Genomic DNA, 27808 nt, shown 5'->3' with positions numbered 1-27808 from the left:
ACTTATTTGTGAGTTACTGTGAAGATTATCACTGCTACTGATGTGGTTGAACGTTGCATGAACATCTCATCTTCATCAAAACTCTGTGAGCATGAAGAAAGCAGAAGGAAGTGCTCCTTCCCCGAGGGGAGGGCCACCAAAATAGAACGGGAACTGGTCTATACGCTCTGAATCATTCTAGCATGCAGAACAACAACACAGCTTCTATGAGGGGAGTGGAGGGACTGGGTTTGTTTGGCCAAAGACTGGACTTATCTTAAAGATCTGCCTCCTCTATCCTCTGATAACAACATACATTATGTCTTTAGAAAAACTTGACAGTGGAACATATTCAGTTATTCACCATGCTGCCACAGAAATGTCATTTAGTGATTTTATGGCCATTGCTTTGGTTCGTGAAACAAGCCATCAGTGAGATATTCTTCCATGTGACATATTCTCAGAGTCACTGTTTGCAAGGAGCCACTGTCTCCCCTTCCATGCTGTATTGAACATAATGTGTACTTTCCATTTACGGCTATATTTTGTAGCCAAGTGCAGCAAAGACCGTTTGGCTTCAAGCATAAACACAAGCACAAGAAAAACAAGCCCTAAGGATTTGAGATTCCATATTAGTTTCCATAATTGGAGCTGTAGGTGACTATATGTGTAGGTGGGAGGAGGCTTTTTAAACTCTAAAAATGAATTTGAGGCTTGCAGGCGCTACTGTGTGCATAACCATAATACCTTTTGCTGGAACCCACTCCCAAAGTTCAGCTTTGCTGACTTGACAACTGCACACCAGTGAGAAGAAGCCACAAACAACTCAGACTTAGCTACATCCTCTTAACCTCAATGTAGGGACTTTCTATAAGCCTATTCAGTGTCAAAACAGTACAAAAACTAAATACAGAAAACCGTGGTAGCAGGAGAATGTGGTAATAACGCTAAAGTGACTGGAATGGTTGGCATTTGATCTGCTGCGTTAACTCGGCGCCAGCTGTGGGCAGGACGGAGGGAAAGTAGGTCAGGAGAGTGAGAGCTTCACGGCAGTCCTCTGTGGTCCGCCTGCATGCCACAGCACTCATGACGACCCACCCACATGCGCACACATCTGTGCGCATATGCACAACACACACAGGCAACATCATGAAAGGTGATTTACAGTAGCTGAAAGTTTCCGCTGACAGTCAAAGTCCCTGCCCTTGGATGCAGGAAGCAAAGACATGGGATTGAGGGAGGAGAGGGAGAGAAAGAAAGAAAGGACAGATGAGTGAGGCAGAGAAGTGAAAGGTGTTCGCGGGAAAGAGTATTTACAAAATAAAATAAAAATGTCAAACTTTTTCAACACTCTTTCCTCCATTGGTCTCTAAACAGTATACACAAACAATTGACACATTGTCAAAAGGATCGCAAAGTCATATAAAAATAAAACAAATAGCCTCTTAAAAACCATAGCCATAATGAAAACGGCCCCGCACATGAATTCCAGCAAAGTATTGCCAAAGATGTTGCCATAGAAAGTTGTGGAGCTTTGCATTTTAAGTATGGTATTTCTTCATCTCATGCAGGATGCAAGTAAACCAACATGGGTAAAGAGTAAAAGTGTTTTCTGTGATAAAGAAAAAAAGTCAGAAAACTGCTTTAACAAAAGTTTCCAAATGTGTTTTTTTTCTCCCTCTGAGCTTTATTCAGGAGCGAGTAAGTAATTTAGCAAGTTGACTCAATATTCCCACATGTGAAATTCTCTGGAGTTTTAACACCTTAGCCCATACATTGCCGGATGTATTTCTCAACCTATCCTTGCCGTACTCAGCCAGGACTAAGTTACCGCGGATATGAGCCTATGAATTATCATCAGTCACTCAGACCACTTTAAAGCCACACGCCAGTTTTAGATTTGTTTTGTACGATCAACGGTCTAAAATCCAAATGTATAATTTTTTTTCCCGTAACATAAAATTAAGAAAAGCTGTGACCTTCACATTTACTGTAATATTAAGCATTTTTGCTTTGAGAAATTGACAATAGAAAAGTAGTTGCTGATTCATTCTCTGTTAATTGATTACTTGACTAATAGTTTTAGCCCTCTTTGATATTCATCAGATTGAATGAAATGAGAAAATGAAAAACTAAACTTGGGTTACGATGACTTGAGTGAAAACTTGAATAAATGAAAACCTGAACCTTACATTTCTCCAACATGCACATGAAGGGAACACCAGCTGTTGAAACTGCACAACATTGCTCTGTCTAAATATGAGACGTAAGAGCAGCTCTATTCAGTGAGCCAGTTGTAGTACTCCTACAGACTACTTCCTCAATTTCACACAATCTAGCCAAAAGTCTTCAAGAAATTCCAGGAACACACTGTGGGCTTTATAAATAGCGTAACCAAAAGTCAGGAGCAGGATTAACGGTGAAGTCATTACATCTCACCAAAAAAAAAAAGGCGGAGGAGGAAATAAAAACAAAAGCTACAGAACACAAGCCTACTAAATGGGCTCTGTGATTATCTGTCAGAGGAATTATATTGGTGAATGTTTAACGAATGCACTTCCTTTCAGTGCAACCAAAAATTAATAAGGTCATGCTTCATTAAACCATTTATCATATTATGAGGGTGTGTATTTTCCAAAATAGCAACAACCCTGGAGCAGTACTCAAGGTGGCGCATTCTTCACTATGTGAGAACTAGTTGTTTATAAATCAGACCGAGTCAGATCGTAAAACCGAGGACTAAAATTAACCACTAAGTTATGGGAAATGTAAGCACTGGTGAACTGGTGATGTTACAAGTGACCTGCACAGTGCAAAACAGCAAACTGTGCAGCCATAGCAAGCCAGGTACTCCGTGCCATGCCGCACCCTCAGCAGGAAGTAGCAGCACCATCGCGTGAGAAGCTGGTGGAGATGGTGACCTGATGCCAACTGCCTGATCACAGAGCCTCTGCAGCCACTTTCAGCCAATATCAAGCCACTAAATGTCACCCAGGTTATGGCTACCAGGCACGGCACAAAAACCAACTCGCCAGAAAGACCTACACATACAAATGCTAAGGTCTCGCGCAGAAAAGCCAATACACATCAGCCCCACATATATACACACACACACACACACACACACACACACACACACACACACACACACACACACACACACACACACGAACAAAAAGACAGGGAAATTAAAGCCACGTGTGAAATGAAGATTAGGTGTGTCTCTCGTGTCCATACCATCTGTTCTGGGTCACCGGGCATTAGGGGGACCGTGAGTCAGACATGAAGATGTTACCAATATTGGTGTAACAAACCCCTGTCGACCCTTGATATGTGAACCGCGGATTGCAATTAGATCATCAGGATTTATGGTTTCTAGTCACCGATCTTTAAAAATGTTACATTGTAAACAACCAATCTGTGGTAGGAGAGCTGGTACCCACGGCAGCGCCATTAATGGTAAAAAAAAAAAAAAAGGCTGTTTGGTTACATTATGATGCTTTCAGGCTCTGTTCAGTAAAAATGAGAATTGTGCAAAGGTAAACTATAACCTTATCATGACGTGTTCACATGCAATCTTGTAAAAAATGTAGTGTTGGACACTTGTCTAAATCCAGTTGTTTGAAGGATATATTTTAAATAGATATTAGAGATGAATTATGACATGTTTATAATACCTCCACGCATCCAATAATACCTCATTACAACTATCAAATGACAAGAATTGTTTTGATACATAAAAATATAATATTTGATGTGATTATCTTTTGAAAAAAAACCATTTAGAATTGTAGACGTTTCCCACTGACTTTAGTGCGATTGAAATGATTTTTGGGACAGAGGGAGCCTTGTCGACCAGCTGCTATGAACAAACAACAAAAGGGTCTGTATCTGTCAATATGAATCAATGATCAGCAATTAGTATCAGCGGCAAAAAGATCGTGATCATGGATCTCAAAGTTATATTTGCTGCCTTTTTTATTTTGTGCTGATCCAATCCGCGATCCAATCCAAACCGTGAATTTTATGATCCGCTGCACCGCTAGTTACCACGCGTAATTATCACAAACAATAAAAACACATTGCTCCCCTTGTTGGCACGACGCAATTCTGCTGATCACTCTGCATCAGATGATGTAAATCAGACCGCGTGAATGTAGAAACACAAACAAAGGGGCCTTTAAGACACGTGACTCTGCCACACTACTGTTGGTGAAGAATTTCTATTCAGCCACTTTACGACTGGATCTCAAAGCCACATTCACAGCTTAACCCATTCAATTCAACAGGGCGATAGAGTAATAACTATACAAAAGACACTTTGTTGGGCTGCGTTGATAAAATACTGTGACTCTTTACATCATATTCAGCTAAAATGTGAACTCAAAGGAAATAAATTAAGGTGAAGCGAAAATCACATGAGCAAGTCAGTGAAACATGTAATGTTTTTTTTTTTACTTTTCTCTGCTACAGAATTCCCTTCTTACTGTTGAGGCCTAACTACTCTGCAATGGCCACAACTCATTCACCCCTAATGTTGCATGAGCTGTCGGCGCTGTTCCTCAGGGACACATCTGCTTCAAGTGAAGACAGTGCACGTCTCAGGCATTTTGGCAAAATGCAACTGAAGAGATCTGCCCAAAACAACCCCATGAACTCCCATTGAGTGGATACGTCTGTAAGAGGCCGAGTAAAGCCAATTGTAAAACTGAGAATCAAAAGAGAGTTAACTATAATTTAAAAAAAAGAGTTCTGATTTGAAAGGAAAAATAGTCATAGATAGCAACTAGTTTTACCATAAACACATACTGATACAAATATCTGACATTCTGGAGTTCCCCTTTTTAGCAGCACATCTTTTCTCCAGACCTCAGTGCTCAATACTGCAGCCACGTCCTGTGTACATGAGCCCACCGTCTCACAAAGCAGGATTAGCGAGGTAAATAACTAACTAAGGGTTAACACAGGCATTTCTGTGTCAGGACGATGGCTGGATTTTGAAATGAGCTCTGTTGCTATGGTAACCAACACCGTAAACCAAACCTGTGAGGAGAGGCTTTTGTTCAGGCTGATCAAAACATAAAAATACTAAGATGTCCACCTCCTCCTCCATCAACTGTGGGGGAAAATTAGGTCTTGAACACAGTAGAAGTTTGTTTCCCTTTGGCTATGAAACTGTGTAGGTCTCTACAGATGCTTCTGCCAGTAACACAACATTTATTTAATAAAAAACAAGTACACAATAATTGTGCTGAAATTACTGTATAATGCTCACAGTGCAATTCAATGCACAAGAGGCTCCTTGATGAAATCTATAACTATAAGAGAAATGACACCATCCAAGAAATAAGGAGTTTTCCCACAGTGCTCTAACAAAGTGTATTAATCTATCTTTTAATTACAAATAAGGAACTTCATCTTCACACTAACAAATAGCTAATGTATGTGCACTCAAGGTGTGTGATGCGCACCATTTTTTCTTAAAGCCTCTATATTTATATATATAAACTCTATATATAAACCCCTGAATACACTGCATTTAATTCAATTTCAGTTTGCATTTAATTTATCCTCCGAGTACACTGCTGTGTTTTACTTGTTGTGTATGTTTTGCACATGTGTATGTGTATATGTATGCATGTATGTGTACATGTATGTATGTGTACATGTATGTATGTATATGTGTGTATATATATATATATATATGTGTGTGTGTGTGTGTATATATGTATGTGTGTGGGCCACGGGTAGGTGTGTATGTGTATGTATGTGTATATGTATGTATGTGTATATGTATGTATGTATATATGTATATGTAGATATGTATGTATGTGTGTATGTATATGTGTACGTATATGTGTATATATATATATATATATATATATATATATATATATATATATATATATATATATATATATATATATATATATATATGTTTATACTTATTTCTTACTTATGTATATATCTGTTACCCCTGTTCCTGTTATTATTTATTTTATTTTATCATCTGTGTGTTTAGCTTAGCTTATGGCATTGGGATGCTGCTAGTATGACAAAAAAAATTCTCCTTGGAGATTAATAAAATACTTTTCATTCATTCATTCATTCATTCATTTACACATGTCTGTTATTTCTTTTACTCCAAACTCATCTTGGTAAAATAAAATGGTATTTAATGACTCTTTCTACTATTTGTCCCTTTTTCTTGTCGTAGTCATTAAAATGTACAGATTTTATTTTGTTGACTTTATAAAACTGCAATGTCCCAATTTTCAATAATCCCAACATGCGTTAGATCCCTTGTGTTTTATCTGATGATGCTGCATGGGACTGGCTGTTTGCTAGAAAGCCAAAACTCCAAAATGGAAAATGCTGGACCAACGCCACCAGCTGATAACCAGCTCTGTGAGAGATGTAATCCAGGATCACCAATGTTTCATTGTGAAACCAGATAACAGAGCATGGCTAAGTTGAACTGTAAACAACTAAAGTAGAGCTGGAGAAAATAAATATTCTGCATTGATTAATACTTTTGTCAATTGCATGTCAGAACTAATTATGATGCTGATCACAAGTTACTAAAGCCCTAGTACTGTCTCTAAATTAGAGGCTGACAGAGGTACTAATTAAATAGATTGGAGCAGGGTACAAGAAGCCTCATGTCTTTCTGATCCGTTGTGTACTGCACTGTTAATCACACCTCATTTATAACAAATCATTTCCTAACACACGTTATAAGCACATCCACCATAAAGCAGCATAGAGAAACGATCATCAGCCTGGTGTTTTAATTTGAAGTCAGTGACCCAAAACACTATTCTCAGGTGAACTACTCCTCCAAAAAGATAGGAGACTCAAAAGTTGGATTGACTTTACTTATTGTAATATAAGCCTTCTTTGGGCAAAATGTGCACTGTGCAGATGCATTATGGGTGAGGGGATGTAAATATCAAATGAGACAGATATCCAACATGAAGGAAGTTACTGGATCTTAGGGCCAAAACAACTTGCAACAAGAATGATTGGGGTTTCCCAACTTTAAATTGATTTTGTTGCACTGCCAAAAAAAAGTATCTTGTTTGCAATGATATGTGGATTGAATAGATAATTACATTTAAGAAGCAGTAATAAACAGCTATTTTTGACATATAATTCAGATTAACAATCTGTTACCCACATTGTCATAAATGTATTATTTGTTGACCATCTAAATAAATAGTTAAGACAAAGGCTAATCATTTTAGCACAGAGATTCAAGAAGCTCAAATATTCTGGAGGTCACAACTCTGGTCTTGAGCAAATAATATTAAACGTCTGATGATGCAGGGTAAGATAAAATAACATAAATATAATAGATTGAGTTAGTTAGTAAGACCAAAACCAAAGGTTGGGTCAGACCACACTCTGCCTACAGTTCTTACCTAGCAAAAATGGTTGGGTAAGTGGGAGAGCTTGAGAAAGCTTCGCTGGCCCGGAGCATTGCAGCGCTGTTCCCGACACCTTGGTTTCGGTTCCAGGCCCTGCCGATTGTAGTCACCGGGAGAAACAGGCTGGACACTGGCTTCTGATCCTTCTGCTGCTGAGCTTCATTGCTGCTGGTGTTGACTCCAAAGTGGTAGCTCGGTCCTCCGGAAGTGCTGACCCCGCAGATGGAGATGGAGTTAGAGCTGGGCACGTCTGTAGCGGAGGTGCTGCTCATTTGGCAATAACTCTGGCCCGCAGATGACTTCTCCTGTTTGATCACACCTTGAGTGCAGAGCTGAATGAAGCCAGAATCATTTTCTTTCTTCACCAATGCAGACAAAGTGGTTGTAGGAATTAAGGAGGCAGTTGAGCATATGCTAGAGCTGGACTGTTCAGGACTTGACATAATACTGCCATTGAGAGCTACTGTCCCGCTGCTGTTGATGCTCTCAACCACAACAACAGGCTTTACGTCCCTTTCCGAGCTAACGTCCCCAAGCAGAGAATCATCCGCTAGAGTGGACAGGAAGGCATCGTCCCCAACATAAAAATCTGAGGGGGACCCAGTGAGCTCAAAGTCTTGGAGCAGGTCCAAAGTGTTGTCATTGAAAAATTTCTGGTTCACGTCCACATCTTTCCCAATGTGATCAAATGCGTTATCAAGGTCAATGGGATCTTGCTCTCCTTTATCCATGGAGAAATCCCCCGTTTTCGTGTGGAAGAAATTGGGATCTGATCCCCCAATAAGTGAATCCATGCAGGACTGCGAAATGTCTGCTGTACTTGCCTCCAACTGGGGCAAATTTCCCCTCAAAGTTTGACGACCAAACGTAGTAGAAGTCTGCGTCTGGAGTAACTGCTGCTGAAGCTTCTGGTCTTTGCTCAGCAACCTGGACTCTCGGTCTTCCAACAATGGGCTGGTGGTGGTAGTGAGCTCCTCTGGAAGGGGGCTGTTGCTGAGGCCGTATGGCACCTGTCCTGGCTGCATCAACGGGCTGGATGGAAGGACGACACAGGGGATGGACAGAGCACTGTGAGGAGCCACTTTCAACAGACCTCCCTTCTCAGGGCTTTCAGTGTAGACCAACTTGCTCAAATGATCATCTCTTCTATATGTTATCTTCTTCACGCCACCATTGTCCATCTTGTTTGTATTGTTGTTTTTGTGGGGTGGAGGGAGGGCAACACACAGAGAGCGTTAAGGCCAAACACAGAGCATAGCAACAACCTTAAAACACAGTAAAAATGGCTCACCAGACGCGCACGATACTGCTCAACTGTATTGATACGTAAAATGGCTTCAGGTCGTGCACATGCAGCGAGCAAGTAACAGACGTGAGGTCAAAGTAAAACTGGGGAAAGTTGTCAAGCATGCCCGCCCCCCCGCGCGCCCTTGGTAGCTAACGAAGCTACAGACAGCTAATGGCGTTAGCTGTCCCATTAGTAACACGTCAACACGAGCGCACATGCAGCCACGTCCCCCCTCACACACGCCGGACTGAGACTCAAAGTCCACACACTTGACATGTGTTCGACCACGAAGAGCACAAAGCAGACGGACACGAAGTTGACCCAAGTGTGAAGTCTGCTAGCTGCTAGCTCCCCGCTAACTGTAGCAATGAGCTAACCGTCCCTCTCTCTCCCCCGTTGACAGCCACGTTAGCCTGCTGTCTTCAACACAGACCCCATAACTGCACATTAGCGTCAACAATGAACGCGCTGCGGTTCCGCGTTTTGTCTGAAGCTGACATCTGTCAACTCAAATGAGAACAAAATGCTCATATTTACCGTTCAGATGATCTGCTGTTGTTGTGTGTCCACAGGTCGTCTGTCAACATTGTTTTGGTTGAAAGTGTCCACAACACGCAACACTGACTCAGTGTTTGTGAACGTTAACTGTTCCTCCCCTCGCGTATCGATACATGCCTTGATAAAAAGGACACGAGCGACACGAGATGTGTGTGCGTGTGTTTGTGCGAGTTTGCGATCTTCCTGTTCGACCTTAGCTGTTAATTGTCATGCAAACTGCGTTGAAGTGACTGAGCTGGGGAGAGTCGCAGCTAGCCATTAGGAAAGTAGGCGCTAACCTCCAAGAAAAACATACAAAATGGAGATCTGAGCGAGCCAACCCCATGACCTGTGTACAACGTGCAGCGCCACCTGCTGCCCGCGCAGGGTAACCGCAGCTTGTTATGCGTTGCAGCTGGAGCTCAGACTCTCAGGACGACTTTAAAGGAGTCCAAATTAAAATAAAAGAGTTCACTCCAGTGGCATTAAATATCGCTCTCTGTTTTACAGGGAAGTATCAGGACCTTGGCAACAAAGTGTTGCCTCTACAAGAGAGTTTGAAGTGCAGAGAGGCCCGAGGCTAAGGTGGTGAACAAATTTATGGTGCTCATCAAAACGTCACAATTTCTCTCCTCTTACATGATTGTTCACGCAGCTGCCCTCCGTGGGGGCCCACTGTCTTGCAGCTGTTAACGGAGCTGACAGAGACACAGACAGACAGGCAGATGGACATCTGAGGCAGAAGACAGTGAGCGCTTATGAAAGGACATTGTAGTGACAATGATCCGATGATGAAATGACATACATTTTGTATTTATTCTTGTGAAAAATACCAAAAAAGTAGTTTTCTACAGATCTGAGTTTTCATTGGAAGAAAGATCCACAAATAAATATGTGTTGAGATAATTATGGTGAGGCCTGAATGCACTGCTGCATCTAAAAGACGCAACATTTTTTTTTTTATTTCTTAAATCCAGTTTAGATTTTGACCAGACAACAGTGTAATACATGGTGTTTCTTAAGACATGCCAGTTCCTACTTATGCCTCTTTCATCTGGAAGTATGAGTGGTTGAAAAGTGCCTGGACGAAGAGGAAGTAGGATACGGCAGGCTATTACTGCCTGCAAAGGGATAATAACACTGCAAAGTGGTTTGGGTCTGTTAGTTGTTGCTTTCAAGGCTGCACGACAGTGCATTGAATATTTTCAAAGACAGTAAATTCACTGGCTTGTTTGCAAAATTACACACCACAGAAACAAATGTGTGTATACTAGAATTGTAAAGTTATCAATGAACATTTCATTATAAATCACGTGATTTGTTAAGATTTCCGAAATTTTAAACAAATGCATTTTTGCACATGCAACACAACCTGACCATTCTCAAAATGTCTTCATTTACTACGCCACACACTACAGAATATAATGCAAGAGCTTGCAAAATCCACAATTGTCAATTTAATGTTACGGCACATATAGATTTTCTTACTTTACGCTCAGCTAGGACCCATATAGTCTTACATTATTCATGCTGAAATTGCATGAAATTTAACCCTCTCCAAAAGATAGAATCTAACCGCACGAAGAGGAAATAAAGTGAAGACAGGAGGCTGGGAAATTGGCTCTAATGGGAGGATGAGTGAGATGAATAAGAAACAGGGTTTATAGCCCATATGGGAAGATAATTATCCCCAAGCAAGGGACAGGGAATGAACTTATGTCATACAAGTTCAACACCAGAGATACACACTATTTACATGTGTTTATTAAACTAAAGCAGCACATCAACCCCAATAAAATAATCTATATAGTCAACATTTAATTATAGTTTCCCCTGTCTACACTGCACTGTTAAGGTCACATAATCCACAACATATTATCAAATTATGTATGTGAGCAGTGCAACCTCATATCAGAGAAACAGAGATCAGTGGTATGCTCACTGTAGCTCTAAATCCCCACTGTTTGAATCCCACTCAGTCCCCTGTGGCTGCTTAGCAACCCCTCTCCAGCACAATATACTCTGAATTAACAGGGTAAAGCGTGACCGCTGCCTCCTCACAAACCACGAGTCAAGGGTGCGCTCCCATCATCAACGCCTTCTTTCAGCACTGCAGCAATACAAGTCTCTGATTTATTACAGCATGGCATCAAAAACACACACAAAACAACAAATAATCTGAAAAGCAAACATGAGATAGACAGTCACAGATCAGTGTGAGTGCTACCCGTGATAGCTGCTGGACCGGAGGGACCCACTTCATATATGAAACAAACAAAAGGTTATCATGCACCTTTGAATGTCTATTGTGAGCCAGACATCCAACTGTATCCTTTACATTCATTATATGAACACTTGCATGTGATATATATATATATATATATATATATATATATATATATATATATATATATATATATATATATATATATATATATATATATATATATATATAAAGATATATATATATGTATATATATATATATATATATATATATATATATATATATATATATATATATATATATATATATATATGTGTGTGTGTGTGTGTGTGTGTGTGTGTGTGTGTGTGTGTGTGTGTGTGTGTGTGTGTGTATATATAACAGCATATATAGATGATGACAACCATTGTCAAGCCTTAAATCCGGCCCTGCATCTCATTTCATCCAAACTGGATTTTCCGCCCAATGGCTTCACTGTGGAGTAAACTGATGGCTAAATTCACTGAGCAGGACCTATAAGCAATAACATCTTGGGACGTATGTTACTACTTAGGTCCTGCTGCTGCTCAGTAATGAGGGTTCACATTTCACCCCCCCCCCCCTCCTCCACCAGTCCCATTACTGAGAAAACTGCAAGGAACATGCACTTTATGGGGGAAATGGACCTCATATTGATGCATTGCGTTCACCTATAGCATTAACATGCACATATTTATTCAATGCATTGTTTTCCTTCTAATTGTTTGAGATTACGGAGCATCAAGCGGCTGAGACTTGGAGATCTGTCCGTGGTCCTGAAATAGAAATTCACTCGGTCAAATCGATAAGGAAGGGATCAATTTTCATATTCTGTCACATTGTTCTGGGTGTTGGAAGTGATACTGCTGCCTGAAGGTTCAATCTGAGTCAGAGAAGTGAAACTGACATTTAGATTTGTTGGGTTTATTTTCATATTTGAGCTATTATCTGAAGTGGGATATAGGAAATGAGTTAAAAAGTGAATAGTGAGTAATTCACCAGCTCTATTCAAGTCTGTCACTGCCAAAGAGTCTCCGAGCAAGATGCGACCTAACCCCTCACCCGTCTCTCGGGATAAACGCGTCAGCTAAAAGCGTTAAATGTAAACGCGAAAGCCTCTGCGAAGACTCAGGAGAAGGGATTAAAATCCGCAACGCTGGATGTTACAATCGACTGCGCGCCGCCCATAGCTTGATCATAATTTCAAGAAAAACCGCACGGATACTTCCACATCAGTCCATTTTATGTCGATCGTCTGCAAATGTAATTTTCCTTTAAGATGATGTAAGACATTACTTCATGGGACGATTCTCTCTCTCTCTCTCTCTCTCTCTCTCTCTCTCTCTCTCTCTCTCTCTCTCTCTCTCTCTCTCTCTCTCTCTCTCTCTCTCTCTGGCTTGGAGCAACATTAGGTTTTCTTTACGCTTCTGCCGGACCAAACGTTCCGGCACTCAGCAGTTTGGAGAGATGGGTGCGCACCAGAGTCGCACCTTCACCCTACTCTCTGTGAGCAACCTCGGAGCATCTTTTAGCGACCCTCAGTAGCAGAGTGATGGGATACACGCACATTCTTCAAATGATTTTGAGCTGATTAAAGCAGAAGCCAAGACGCAAGACGCCGAACCTTTCCACAGAAAACTTTAAAAACTAAACAAATAACAAAAACAGGTTTTTACTTTTTTGGGAAATTTCAGAGTGAAGTGAGAATTGCATTTCTTTAAAATCAAAGCAATGACCTAACGCGGTGGATGGTAACATGATGCGCTCACTGGTTATGATACTCGAGTCTGTTCAAAACGGATGCACTGTGAGCTGGCACACTTACGCATGGAGTTAAAGGATATACTGTAAGCACACCTTGGGAGTGTTTGTCATGAGACACTGGATACAAGGACTGCAGCTTGAATCAAGACTATACTTTGGGTCTGAGGGCGTCAACACCATGCAGCTACACCCCACACCCTGAACTTCTGAGACATTTGCGCTCCGTGATCGACAGTCAGATTTCGTGCAAGATCTGGAAAAAAAATGGCACTGAGCGAAAACTGCAAAACGCAAACTGCAAAAGAGCAAGGGTCGGTGGAAAACCCTCCATCGGATGTCATTGAGCTAAACGTGGGTGGGCAGGTGTATTACACTCGCCATGCCACATTGACAAGCTTTCCAAATTCCTTACTTGGCAAGCTGTTCTCTCACAAGAAGGGGTCTTCAAATGACTTGTCCCGGGACTTCAGAGGACGTTATTTTATTGACAGGGATGGCTTTCTGTTTCGGTATGTATTAGATTATCTTAGAGACAAGCAAGTTGTCCTTCCTGACCACTTTCCCGAGAGAGGAAGGTTGAAAAGAGAGGCGGAATACTTCCAGCTCCCAGATTTGGCCAAACTTTTGTCGTCCGAGGATTCAAAACTATTTCCAGACGACTTATGCAGTGATTTGGATGATGCGTCGCAGGGCAGCGACCAGAGATTTTACCCCTCTTACTCCTTGGACCGGAGGTATGGCTACATCACGGTCGCGTTCAAAGGCGCGTGCGCTGGGGGAGGCAGAGAAAGTCAACTTGATAATAAGGCAAAAAAGTTACCGCGGATCTTCATCAGCAGTCGGATTGGCTTGGCGAAAGAGGTATTTGGAGACGCCCTGAATGAGAACAGGGACTCGGACAGACCACCGGACCGTTACACCTGCAGGTTTTACCTCAAGTTCAGACACCTGGAGAGAGCTTTTGACATGCTGTCAGAGAGCGGCTTTCACATTGTAGCCTGCAATTCGGCCCTGACTGCGTCCTCCATCGGTCATTACGCGGATGACAAGGTCTGGTCCAATTACGCACAGTACATCTTCTACCGTGAGTGGAGATTTATTCCTACTTCGTATACTTTCAGAACCGATGAGAGATACACTGGTGGCTTTGACCTCCAGAAATAATTACAATGCAAAAAAAACGCTAGTTTAATACAAACAACACTCTTATGCCCTTCCCTCCTCCTTATAACCACATCCAGGCAGGTATATTGCATGATGTTAATGTGTAAAAAAGTTTAATCACACATATTTCCAGATGAAAATCCCATGCAATTGATTTCCAATGGTCTAGAATTAGAGATGATTTGCAGAAATTGGTGTGGTGCGCTCACACCAGGAGTTTTGGTCGGGTTTCAGCACATCCTTCTAAAAATACTTGCATCCCTTGCAGTGGCTGACTTTAAACGTCTGTTTTGGGGCCGAGATAAGAGGCAAACTTGCCCACAGGCCTCAGGGGAGTTGAGTCACATTGCTGCTACACTTCAAGTACACATGCGTCATGCGTAAACATGGGTTATAGCTCAGCTACTGATGGGTTATGAATAATATAGCACCGGTGGGCTGCACACAATTCACATGAATGCTGCTGTATTCTCTTGAATCAGTTTTGCGTTTCGCTCGGTGACGAGTTCGTTCATCAGCAAATGCCTTAATTAGCTGCAAATATGGTTCATTCCACTCTCTGCAGAGAGAGAGAGGAGTGGGACCATATGGCCAGTTAAAAAGCACTTTGTTCATTACTCTGAATGGCTCCCTTTGGAAGAGCTGAAGAAAACCCCAGTTAGTGGGTCAAGGTTGGAGGTGCAGGATGGTGGGCTGAGGAAGACATGACATATGGTTTGCTAATGATTTAGCAATAGTGCTGTTAATAAGGGCTAATTAGAACAGAGGGGTCTGCCTTGACTTGCTCAAACATCCAGCCAGATTGGATTTTTTCTGAGTCATTCAAGTTTCTGAGCAAAGGTGTTCATCTCCTTCTCCATTAACAGACACTGTCCTAGGCCAAAGACAGGGGCAGTGGGAGGAGGATGAGAAGAAGGTGAGGGACGGAGGACAAACAACACTCAATGCAGATTCAGAAAAGCCCAGAAACCAAAAGAGGGAATTTAAGGACGCTGAAGGGAAGTGAAGAAGAGAGGCGGCCAGATGGAGGGGAGAGCGGCTGAGGAGGAGAGATGAGGGAGTAAAAGTTGCATGAGACCTGGCCATGGGGAGAAAGAACTGAGGCAGAAAGAAGAGAGAGGGAGCGAGGTGCAAAAATAGATTAAAGTAAGTATCCGACATGGAAAGTTCATCGGGTCTGAGGGAGCGGAGAGAGAGAAAAAAGTGTTTGGTAGTGAGACACGGAAGAAGAGGGAGATATTGGGTTTTTATTAAAAGAGAGACAACAAGGTGAGCGTGAAAGGAAACACACAATTAGATAGCAAGCTTTGGGAGACAAAGGCCTAGTCAGGATGATGGATAGACACATCAGGGGCAGACATGCGTGAGAGCCCTTGGTTCACAGCAGCATAGCCCGCATCCACTTTCAAGACAAATACTGTAACCTGATTCTGAATGTGGGACACTGGCTGGCCTAGGGCAGGTAGTCCGAATCTATGTAGACAAATGCACCTTTGAAGCAGTTAACAGATGTGCTTTATTGTTGTTTTCAGCAAAACATTTGACTGCTCTCCTGTTACCCCCTCCTCCCATCTAACCACAGGCCCATATGGAGTGAAATGGGGAGTCTGGGTTTGTTTAGAGACTAAAAAGAGCAATCCGACGCAGTAAATAAATTGAGACTTTCTTCCAGCCCGTCAGTTCCTTGGCGTCATTATTGTTGCTCTTCTTGTTAAATGCGTCAGTTGTTTTCTACAGGCTTCACTGACTCTTCCTAATAGTGTGGACTCCAGTCAAAATGCCAACAGTTTAGATATTCATCATTTTGCTGCGTGGTATCATCTGTATTAAAAGTCAAGGGACACATTACCTCAAAAAGTTGAGACACTGTACTCTCAATTATTGTCATCCCCTCCTGCTCAGTTGGATGTACGCCATTGGTTTCTCCACAGACTAAAACAAATGATTCTTTCAAGAAAAGGGCACTCTCCCCACGCAGGAGGCCACAGAGCACGAGCATTCATCACGAACAAGAGTTTTTGATCCTGATGGCCATGATGAATGATTCACGTCTATACCCGGGAATGACTTTGAAAAAAAACCAGCACACATGAAAGTGTATGGGACAGAGAGTAGAAGCCGGTTTGTCAACTAGCTGGTTGCAGCATGTTGCATTGTATTGCATTCACTGAAGGAATATGTGTGAAAGCCCGAAAATAGATAGAAAAAAGTCAAAAATATGAGAGCCAAAAGTATAATTTAACTTAAGCAGATATGCAGGTTGATTAGCATGATGGAGACATTCAGTGTTTTTCAGTTGGCAGGGACATTAGTTCCGTAATTATTTACAACTGTAACCTCTCTGTTGGCGTTTGTGATTTGTCTCCTTATTGCTTATCATCTCTGGGGAAAGAGGAGCTCGTTGGTTAATTAAAAAGCAATCTGTGATCCCAAAATATTCCCAGTGTCTGCAGCCATGTGGGATGAGGATACAATTCAGCAGGATGAACCCTAACCTATTTTCAAGGCAACTTGAAACACAAGTCATGTTTCAATACATGGAAATTATCTGTCGTCATGGACACAATATCATCATAACCTACTTTGACATTACCTCTTCCACGTCACAGAGGCAGAGCAAGTCATCAGTAAACAATATGATTACAGTTTCCATCTTTCCACATCTTTCCACATCTGAAAGGGCTGTACAGAAGTGCCTTGACTTAATCCGAGACATAAACAGTAAAGATGGAGAATGCCAGGTGTGCTTTGTTAATATAAGTGTGCCGTCTTCATTTGGGCTGTGAACAAGATGATGTGTGGCCATAATTGCTCCTGAACAATGGCCTCGAGGCAGCCGGGAGAAAGTCGGGGGGAAAGTAATCAATTGCTTGGGTATAATGGAGGAAAAGATTGGGCCGTCCCCGAGCTCCCAGGGAGCCTGTTGGAGTGTGGATGGATTGGCAGTGCCTGCAAGAGATGGATGGTGCTCCCATGGATAACTCCTACCTCTGAAAGAGCACTGGGGCCAGAGGACGGTCAGAAGTAAGGAGGGGGTGTGTGCTTGTGCCATTTTTTCTCACAATAGTTGCAGCACCTTGTGCATTACATCAGGTCAAGCTTGATCACCTCGGGAATAAATCTGAACTTATTTATTGAAAAATTGCAGATGCAAAATTAAAATATATATATATTAAACTAATCATTCATTGAAGCCTTATGTACTGCATTTAAATAAAGGACCACCTGTCTCACATTTTAGGTAATTGACTCTAAAAAGTACTCTTCAGATTATTGCTCATTTTTCTCTAACTCTGATGTTGACATAAGATCATTCTGAACATTTAATTGTCTTTTTTTGTTGTCAAAGTAATGTGCACACTGTCGCAAACTGTATTTTCCAACAATATGAGGACTGCTGTGTCCAAATTCACAGATGTTGGGAGTGCCCTTGAACGCACCAACAAGCAGAGTGTTCAAAATAGTTCCTGCTATAACTTCATTCCCAAGTGATGATAATGCAATTTTGACAAATAAAATGACTGAACGTAGACTTTGATGGATTACCCACATTAAGGGATGTGCAGTTCCCATATTGAGAAGAGTGGAAGCAAAGATAAGACATCAATCTAAATGTAAAACACTTGCCATCTCCAGTCTGTTACTTTAAAATACTATAGTTAGAACATAGTTATTTAAAGTTTTTAGAAATCATTTTATCCCTGGCTCTGCCAATTCTGTGCTCTCTCGTTGTTGGAAAACGGTTATAACAGCTCTTGCCATAAGACATCCAACACCTTAATGATCCCCCCAGAGACATTTAATGGCTACTTGGATGGTGGAGCTCACATTGTGGGCAAAACTAAGTGTTTCCTGAAGACAGGGGATCCCGTGTGTTGGCATGTGGGAAGTTGTAAGGCAGTGTGGTATGGCGTTGGGGCTCGACTGTTCACAATGAGGTCATGAAATGAGAGGAGTTTGTCCAAAAGAATCATTCTATTTTGAGTCAGTGATGGTGACATGAAAAGAAGATCAGACGCTAGAGCTTCGAGTTATTTTCTTCATTGCTTTCCTTCATATTATCTAATTGACAGAGGGAGGGACCAGCACCGCCCCTCGTCTTTCCTGCAGCAGTGGCTTCATTTAGGTGATGCCAGGAGCTCGGTAAAAACTCAGGACACCTGTCTCCCCGTCTCATCTTGCATCATCAGGGTTTGTGCACTGGAGGGGTGTGGCTCTGGGTCAGGGGACAGGCCCACAGGGAGCGGCTGTTATAGACATTTCAATCTGTCTAAGTTGCTTGTTCATCTCCCTGTCAGGGACCCACTCGGCAGGCAGCCACACTGTGACTCTTGGAGGGGACAGCACCCTCTTGTCATTAGCAATCACCCAATGAAGCTTTCACTCTCCTCATGGAGAGCAGATAATTTGGGACGGAGCAGTCATGGGTCTATGCGAGAGTAAGAGTGTCCTTGAATTATCATGTAAAGCTTGTTGGGTCACCCGGACTATTTTCATCACATCACTGCTGCTGGCTGGTTGCAGGTAATTAATATTGACAAATTCAATTGTATGCAGATATTACAGACATTATTATACCAGGCAAGAGGATGGCTTAGGCTGGACACAAACTGCTGAAGTGATACTTTTTTAGCAAATAGGGCTATCTCTGTGAAATGGATTTCCCTCACCCTGTAAGGACGGTCACTGCCTTTGCAAGACAAGCCTTTTTTTTTTTTACTGCTGCAAGGACACGCTGGCCTAATTTGTGAGCGAACAAGCATGTAAACCACACTCCTCCTGAGGCGGGTGCAGAGTAGAAAATATTTGTGAGAGCTGGGGAATATAATAATCTAAGATAGATATATATCATTTTTTTCACCAAATCATCAAAGCTGACACTTTGATATGTTTCCTCCCTACTTTGTCTTTTTCAAAATGAGCCCTCATAGTGACATCTAGGTGGGGGGGGAATAATCGAAGATTGAAAAAATAAAAATACTTTTGCGAGATCTCTCAAGACTTTTTTAATTTAGGTTAAAAGGAAAGATTATTAGGTCAACATACTTCCAGGTGAGTTTGTCACCATTGGAACAACCACAACGACGGAGCCACAACAATGCAGTGAGGCTCCTCCGACTCATTCCCTGCCCATATGGTGACAACAACTTCACAGGGATGAGAACAGACAGCAACTCAAGTAACAGACCTTCAGTTAGCTGCTGTGAATAGCAACTGGACTCGGACCGGATCAGCAAACTAAATGTTGCTGCCGTCACATGTGTTAGCCTGCTGTGACCCCTGCTGATGAGGTTTGAGCTGGCTGAATTCCAGTTGCTACAGTCGCTGACTGAAGGTTAGTCTCTGGAGCAGCCTGTCCTCATCCAGGTGGGTTGTGAGGAGGACAAATTCTTCAATTGTTGTCTGATAAACAGTCATTTCCATTTCCTAAGCTACCTAGTGTAGCTGTTAAAGAGATCCTAAATGGGACCTTTTTTCCACAACCTTTGATTGTTACCTCCTTCCTCACACTTTTAGGCCCGATAATATTATATTATATTGCACTAAAACCAAGCAGCAACTGAAGCATTTGAAGATGCCTCGCAACCCCTCAGCATTGCTTATATTAGTTGTGTTTGGAAGGAGGAAGCAAGTATGTTTATCTGAGAAATGTAAAGGTCAAGTGATTTATTTTGTCTGACTCCGACAGCTTGTATATAAAGAGCTGCGTTGAGTTGAAAACTTATTGATTTAGATTGAGGGCATGGTTCACATCTCTGCTGAGACTCAAATTTGAAGTGCAAATCTGAAACACGTCGCGTTATGGCCGTCTGGTCATGTCCAATACCAACATGAAATTGCTGAGTAATTGAGTCTTTCTTGTTCTTCACTATTTCTTTTTTTTGCCTCCCAGCTTACATGACTGGAGCACAAAGCTGCGCCACCGTCAGAGAAATAATCATCCCACATCCATGATGAGTCTGTTTAGAGGCACAGATAAAAACAAACCCACTAATGTCTGGCAAGTAAGTTGCTGACATTTGAATCTGTGCTCGTAAGAGCCCTCTGTCCTCAGCCTCCATCATGCTCTACTTTTCTGCCATTTAAAAACCTCTCAATGGAAAAAAAAAGTGTAATTCTAATCCAATATCCAGGCAGTATTTCACTAATACTCTGACCTCTCACAGGCACGAGGACAAACATCCCTGCTTTCATTAGACATGGAGTGGAGTTTGAGGATACCCCTTGTGACATGCCTGCATACCTCTGTGCCGAACTCGACTCCCTCACTCTGTGTTATTTATGAGAAGTGCAGCCTGACTCTGGTCTGAGGACCAGCCCCACTCTTTTAATGTGGTTGGAATATGATCTCTTAGACAGGCTATATGGCTCTGAGAAACCCAATGCAATCAATGGCTTCCCTGAAGAGATACCAAAGGGTATTGCACACACCCACTTGTTTAAAAGTACTCGAGAATGACTGTGTTTCCTGACAAGGCTCTTAGTAGTTTCCTGTTTTGGCTCTGAAGGGGACAAGCAAGACACAACACCACTTTTATCCAAAACATGCAGTTTGTGGTTGCAATCTGATTGTGTCCACGCTTCATTGAGAAATTCCTTTGTATAAAACAACATGCAAGCCCAGATCCTTCTCAGCCTCATCAGTGGCTTCACAAGTCATTCTCCTGCACGGCCTAAAAATTTGATGATGCTATTATTGGGTGTTGGCTAGTTTCCTAAATGGGTGGCCCCTCTGGAATACAGCATCCATCCATTTAGAAACAATGCTCAGCCTGATCCTCTGCACTAAAACGCCTGCATCCATTTGCCTGGTGCTGCTCTACTGCTGGATTCAGCTGGATTCATTTTCTGCGGCGGGAAACTAGTGCACTGATTGGCCCCTTTACTCATGGATTGGCCATTAAAAAACTGTTAGTGACTCTCTCACTATCAGCTCAATGCAATCATCGCACTAGAGATAAGGTCATTATTACAGTGGGCGCAGAGAGGTTGAAATCCCAATTCAACTGTTTAGTATAAATTGGTGCCAGCTCTGAAAGGAGGTAATGGACAAAGTATTACTTGCTCTGAGATATCATTGCCATTGAGTCTGTATCATCAGATTGGAAAAATCCATTAAGAGGTATTAAGGGCCTGTGTGCACCAGTTTATTTATCATATTATGTTGTTCATATTGCATAGAGCACAGCAACTTTTAACGCAGCACATATACTACCTGTTAATACATCGAAATGAGACCATAGTTCAGCAATATTTCTGGAAATGAAAGATCGCTACCGTGTTTCCCGTCTTTACTTGAACACTTACAGCACATGTATTTCTGGTTCTTAATTAGAAATGTAGGAGAATGTGAGACGATTTAAGTGGTAGAAGAGGCAGAATGATCACTAAAATATTCTGCTACCTAGTTTAGTGTCTGTTTAAACTTCATGACAGGAGGTCAGGACATCTGCAGGTACTCTTCACTGACCCAGTTCTGTTACCACCTCAGATAAATTATACTTCATTTACATGATTTTTCTACTTTGCTGCCTCATGAAGATAAAAAGTACCTTGTCGAGTTATTTGACAGAGTGATCTGAAAACACAAAATAATACCCCACTGTTTTAATACAAGGTAGTCAGGTAACAGTTCTCATAAGAACCTACCATGGCAAAGCAAATAGTTTTGGATCTGAGACAAGCTTTGCCTTGGGAAATGGGAAAGGTCTTTTGGGTAGCTGTACTGAACCGCACTGAGCTCTGGGGCCTCTCCTTATCAGAGGAAGCAATATGCACAGCCCACAAGCTCTTTCAAATTTAGCAATTAAATGTCAAAGCCAATGCATGTTCTTACATCTGTACCCCCCTAAATACCCACCCCCACCCTCCTCCCACACACACACACACACACACACACACACACACACACACACACACACACACACATACACACACACACACGTACACACACACAAACACATCTGATGTTCGTTTAAATATATGTGTATGACATTGAAACTGCTGTGTTGGCATTTGTCAGCGTTTGCTTGATCAGTGCAACTGTTTCTTTTGATTACAGCTTGAATCTGTCACCATGCAGACAGCTAGGACATTAGTTTACAGTGTGTTACTGCATGAAAGAGTGTGTTGCTGCAAGATAAATTGTACTGCATGTAGTCAAAACAGGAGACACATGTGTTTCTGTGTTTTGTTTTCTAGGTGGGTCCTCAAGGTGGTTGTCCTCTCACGGTGACTGCTGCTGCAAGAGCCACAAAAGCGAGCGTGAAGGCGAGAGCGGCACTTCCTTCAACGAGCTCTCCACTTCCTGTTCTGAGACCCAGTCGGAGGCCAGCTCCCCTCAAGGAACCGTGATCCGTGGCCCCGTGAGCCGGCGCGCCAACATCCAGACGCTGGACCGTCCCATGCCCAAAGCGTCAGTTCACATGATGCAGCAGGCAGAGATGCGCCGCAAGACTGACATGCTCCGTGTGAGAACCTTCGGGGTCCGAGATCGGGAGGCGGCAAAGAGGAAAGCCAACAAGGGGAAGATGACCCCAGAGCAGGAGATGGAGAAATGCATCCAAGACTTCCGGCGCATCAGGATTCCTGATCGCTTTCCGGAGAGGAAGTACATGTGGCAATCAGAGCTCTTGCAAAAGTACCGTCTCTAAAATAAGTGTTAAAATGACAGAGATGGTCGTCACATGTCACCATCAATGAAGAGTATTAACTGCATAGGCAATAGACTGCACCCTCTAAGGCACATACTGTATTAGAAAAGAAACAAAAAACTATGAACATGACTAGCTGAGCACACACAGTACAAAGCAGTGAGAGTCATTGATTTGTTAAGTATGCACAGTGTTGTGTATAATATGCACATGTGTGAATCAGGTTACTTCTGTTGGGGCTTACATCACTAACCCTGTTCTTACTTCAGAGAGCGGCTACTTTATCACTATTCAAGCAACAAAGCAACCTCAGGGGCAACATCGTTTCAATTCATCAACCTATCACATACTGTATGTGCAATTGCCCACAGTAGCTGATTTAAAAAAAAAATGGATGTACCCATATGGTGCTGTGAGTTAGCAATGGAATATTACTATACTCCACTGATAACACATATACTCATTGTAGGCTTTGATATCGGCACTGCATGTCATTTCACCCTTAGCATAATTATGCAACGTCAAACAAACTTTAAATTCACTGTTTTGTGTGATGGGTAAAAATGGTGCGTTACGACTGGGGCTAACTTAAAGGAAGCACTGCCTATAGATCTGTTTGCCATTGTAAAACCTTTGTCCAATGTTGTCATTATGTGTTGGATAGATGATGTTGTGTAGGTAGAGTAAATAATGCTCATGGTTATTTTACTTGATTGTAAGTGTGCAAAAAAGCTAATAAATGGGTTCTAATTGTATTTATTCTTAGTAAACCTGCAATCTTTGTAGACCTTGTAATCTTCAGTAGCCTACAAATAGACTGAACATGGAAATTCCAGGTTTTCTTAACCTGGGCACTATTTTGTCTGATCAACAAACCTCTCTCCGTAACTCAACGTTAAGCGCCATGAAGCATTAAATGATTTAACGCAACATTTGTCACATTAGAAAATGGAAACCTTAAAAAGTCAACCGGTGATTCAACTGACTCGTGGTGCAAATGTTAGTTTAACATATATAACTCTCTGGATTCATAGCACAGGCATAAATAATCAAATCTGTGATGGATAAATTGTAATTTTGATAATATGAGCATTGGCACTCTGGTCATATTTCTGTAAAATTTCAACTTATTTGCCAGATATACACAGTATGTTAAAGTTGCATTTCTCAAATCTCTAAAATGGAGGTGGTGGGTGCAAAGTTGGCATGAAGTATTAGTTAAAATGGCCACAATTATGAGAACAAGGTTGAAAATTTCCCACGTTTTCCTTAAGGTGACAGGATTTGTCATGTTAGCACAATCATTTGGATGAGATTATTTGTATTTTACAGACTCTTTGCTGAAAACAGAAGCATTTTACTTTTGTGTTGTACCCACCAACACCACCCCGAGCCAAGCAACCCTACACAAAACTGGCTTCATTGACCAAGTGAAACAGATCCCTCATTGTTGACATTTCAATGTGTGCCTCATCCTTTTGGGAGGATCTAAAGAAAGCAGGAAGAGAACCATAACTGTGCATCACAAGCCCCATTTACAGAGGGCACTATTTTTAACAAACAGATTTCTGCAGCGTAGCCACATTGCATCCATAAGGAGCGAAGCTTGGAGACCGTATTGCTGCAACCCCAAAACCAGCCTGTGTGATGATAGATGAAGAGCTGCTTCTCTCTTGGGATAGACAGTGTCCTCCAACACAAGTTCCAAAGAAAAAGCTTCGTAATGGCTCTGTGATTTTGCTCCATGTGCAGAAATGCATATGACAGTAACCAGATTGTGAGACATAGTAGCCCCTCTACCTTTGTCACTTAAGGCATGAATGCAAACTGAAACCTATAAGCCTGGTCAGAAAAGACAGTAACCCATATGTTACAAAAAAGACAAAGAGAAATGGGTTGGTTGTGAATGGACTTCCAAAAACTCTGCATAAAAAACGACATTAGATTCTTAATACTCCAGCAGAGAATAGAATAGCAGAACTGGGAAGAGGAAGGTGACATAATGAATTAGTAAGGGATATGGTGGCCTCTGCTCCACTCTGCACCCAAAACCCATATATCTTCCTCTTAGCCACCATTCAATAGGGACACAGCATGAAATCTCTCAGTTTAAAGCCCATGGCCTCTTTCCCCGTCTTTGAAAACCAGTTATGCTTCGCCTCGCACTTAGCACGTGCTGAATCCTAACGCTCCAATGAAAAATCAATGAATCTGGTTTTGCACATCAAATACACACAACATCACGGCGTAGCCTGACCTGCTCCGGCTCAGGTGACCTTGCTGGCCTATCCCACAGAACCACCTGAACGCTGCCATTGACACTCTGCTTTCCTTTACAAATCAATAGCCTCAGATCCTGCCCTGTCTTTACAGACGGTCGATAAGCAACATCCTCCTCTAAGATGCAAAGTAACATTAAATCTTCAATCAAAAACATCACTGCCACCGTTAACCACCCTCAATTATCCGGCAGGGTTGCCTGCAGGCCTTACATTTCCCACAGCAGCTTTGTTTAGCATGAGACAGGTCTGACAGCATAATTACAGCACTTGTATTAGAAAATTACTGCAAAGCCTGAGAGTGGGAGAATTACCCTGCTTATCAGATATTAGGCGACCAGAAAAGACTGTTATTCACACAAAGAATAATAGAGGCATGATGTAAAGGCAAGCAAACAGGATTTTATTTTTCAAACATTTAATTTAAGGATTATAATCTGTATTATGCAAGGTTTAGAGGAGACTGTAATTCACTTCTGCTTTTAATGTCATAAATCCGAGGTGATAACTGGTGGGATTGTTGAATGTGGAAGATGTCTGGAGCTACACATCAAGGTAGGCACAGGATCATTTCTGCTGAGCCTTACGTCTGGAATAGAAGGCTCGCAATGTATCTCTTTCCTCTAAAAAAAACTTTCACTAGCAGAGGTCATGTTGCCTGCAGCACTTCTCCACAAATATCTGAGACCAACATGTTTTTCTTCTCACTCATCTAATTTTGGATGACTGACATTTCAGGAAGTGAATGGAAATGTGACGGACTAACTGAGAGTCTTAAGGTCTGTCTCCCAGGGTTCACAACTGCGTCATTTGCATATTTGTTCGCCATTATGGCATAACAAGGGTATTCCCGTGCTGCAATTTTCACGAGAAAGGACAGATGACGATCGTGTGCAAATGTTTTTGGCTCACCGAAAATCTTAGAGTGGCTCAAACTGGTTTTCCCAGTGGATACTTTTTTCAAATGGGTAGACAGCACAGTCACAGCAAAACATTTACATTCTTGTGTCTTAATCCTGTGGCCCAGTTTTACCATTTGTGTCACTTCATTTATTTAATTGTTAAAAACGTACTGAATAGACTTGTATGACTGTTAACAGGGTCAATCCCTCCTTTTTAAGCCACATTGTGCTCAGATGTGTGGGTTTTACTAAACCGACTTTGTGCTCTTTCATTAGGAGCCTGCAGGGAAGTAGTTAGAGAAATGCGAGCCAATTTACAGACTTAGAGTACATTTGAGGTCTTACCCTGTCCCGATTCTGCCAAGTCCAATGTGTAGAAATACTGATGGAACATATTACAAATGAGTCCAGGGGAATAAATGACAAAATCACAATGAATGTCATTACCTCACGCCCTGCAGAAAATTGGAAGTGATATCCTGCATGGTGGGAAGACACACACACACACACACACACACACGCACACACACACACACGCACACACACACACACACACACACACACACACACACACACACACACACACACACACAACACAGGCTTGCAGGGAGGTACAAACATGCACATTAAATCTCTTCATCTCAGTCCCACATTTATCTGCCTTTCACAACACATCATAATCAGTTATTGGACGCATTCCTTCAAGAAAGTTTAGCTTTTAAATTGAAAGTTTTTTATTTGAAAGTACCATTACCATACTGTTCTTAACTTTAATTTAACTCTGAGGGAAGAAATACACAAAATTAAAATGATGGTTTCACCCAAACTACAAAAAAAGGAAACACATTTCTGATTGATCTCTGGTCTTATCAAGATATGCATGAGTTGTTCCAATTTTGAGATGTGTGTCTCTAAGATTTCTTCTGCCATACCAGTACAAAAGAAGTGAATACACTTATGTTTGTGAAATATGTGTTTAAAAATGCAACAAACCATCTCTTTCATCAAACTGTGTCCTAGTTAATCTGGAAAATATTTCTCAGGTTTCTTTGGTACTACTTTCTACTGAAAAAATAGTTCCCTTAAAAATGTCTGACTGTCAGTTTTGCAGATTATTCAGGTTAACACGGGACTGACTTCTGCCGTGACAGGTGTCAGTCAATAGTGCTGACTTCAGCAGACATTGAGTCCACAGTGAGTCTATCTTTTGCACTCCTTTGGTGCCGTATCTCAGCTATCAGCTCACTGCTCTGGCGCCAGCACTGAGGCACAACAGCAAACACACAATCATTTATCTCTGTCAACATCCGGTGTCAGCATTGCAGTTAGTTATATGTTGTCTTATCTGTGCAGCTCTACGCATTCTTCTGGGATCCATCCAGCATTTCTGTCAAAAAAAAAGAGAAAAATGAGGGTGCAGTGGAGAGGCCAAGCCACTGCCTTGTCATGAGGTCAGTCAAGTGAACTTGAAGCTCCATAGCATTTGCCCAGGTGTACTTAATGTATTTTTTTTTTAAAGCGTTTCCTCTTGTCAGCTGTAAAGAGGCTGATTTACAGCCAAAGTGTCT

At 41.8% G+C, this 27808-nt stretch overlaps 2 protein-coding genes across 5 annotated transcripts in view; one reads left to right on the top strand and one right to left on the bottom strand.

The window, feature by feature from the left end:
- Positions 1-26725, bottom strand: part of nr3c1 (nuclear receptor subfamily 3, group C, member 1 (glucocorticoid receptor)) — a 36721-nt gene extending 9996 nt beyond the window's left edge. Inside the window, exons 1-2 of one of the 4 annotated variants that reach the window (XM_068585554.1) lie at positions 26688-26725; positions 7404-8441 (exon numbers count right to left, since the gene is read on the bottom strand). In XM_068585554.1, the coding sequence (XP_068441655.1) occupies positions 7404-8441; positions 26688-26725 (1076 nt within the window). Of the gene's footprint in view, positions 1-7403; positions 8591-8700; positions 8743-9234; positions 9528-26687 lie in introns of those variants that run through there. The other 3 variants (XM_068585536.1, XM_068585545.1, XM_068585563.1) reach the window with 3 other exon arrangements.
- Positions 12921-23788, top strand: kctd16a (potassium channel tetramerization domain containing 16a). The gene is made up of 2 exons (XM_068585269.1): positions 12921-14325; positions 22608-23788. Exons 1-2 carry the CDS (start codon positions 13506-13508, stop codon positions 23057-23059), a joined length of 1272 nt encoding a protein of 423 aa, XP_068441370.1. The 5' UTR covers positions 12921-13505; the 3' UTR covers positions 23060-23788.
- Positions 26726-27808: the final 1083 nt, after the last annotated feature.

The sequence above is a fragment of the Clinocottus analis genome, unplaced genomic scaffold (genome assembly GCF_023055335.1).
Source record: "Clinocottus analis isolate CAN_PGR_092001 unplaced genomic scaffold, fCliAna1.0.p SCAF_10, whole genome shotgun sequence".
NCBI lineage: Eukaryota > Metazoa > Chordata > Actinopteri > Perciformes > Cottidae > Clinocottus > Clinocottus analis.
This window is presented reverse-complemented; position numbering and strand designations above follow the sequence as displayed.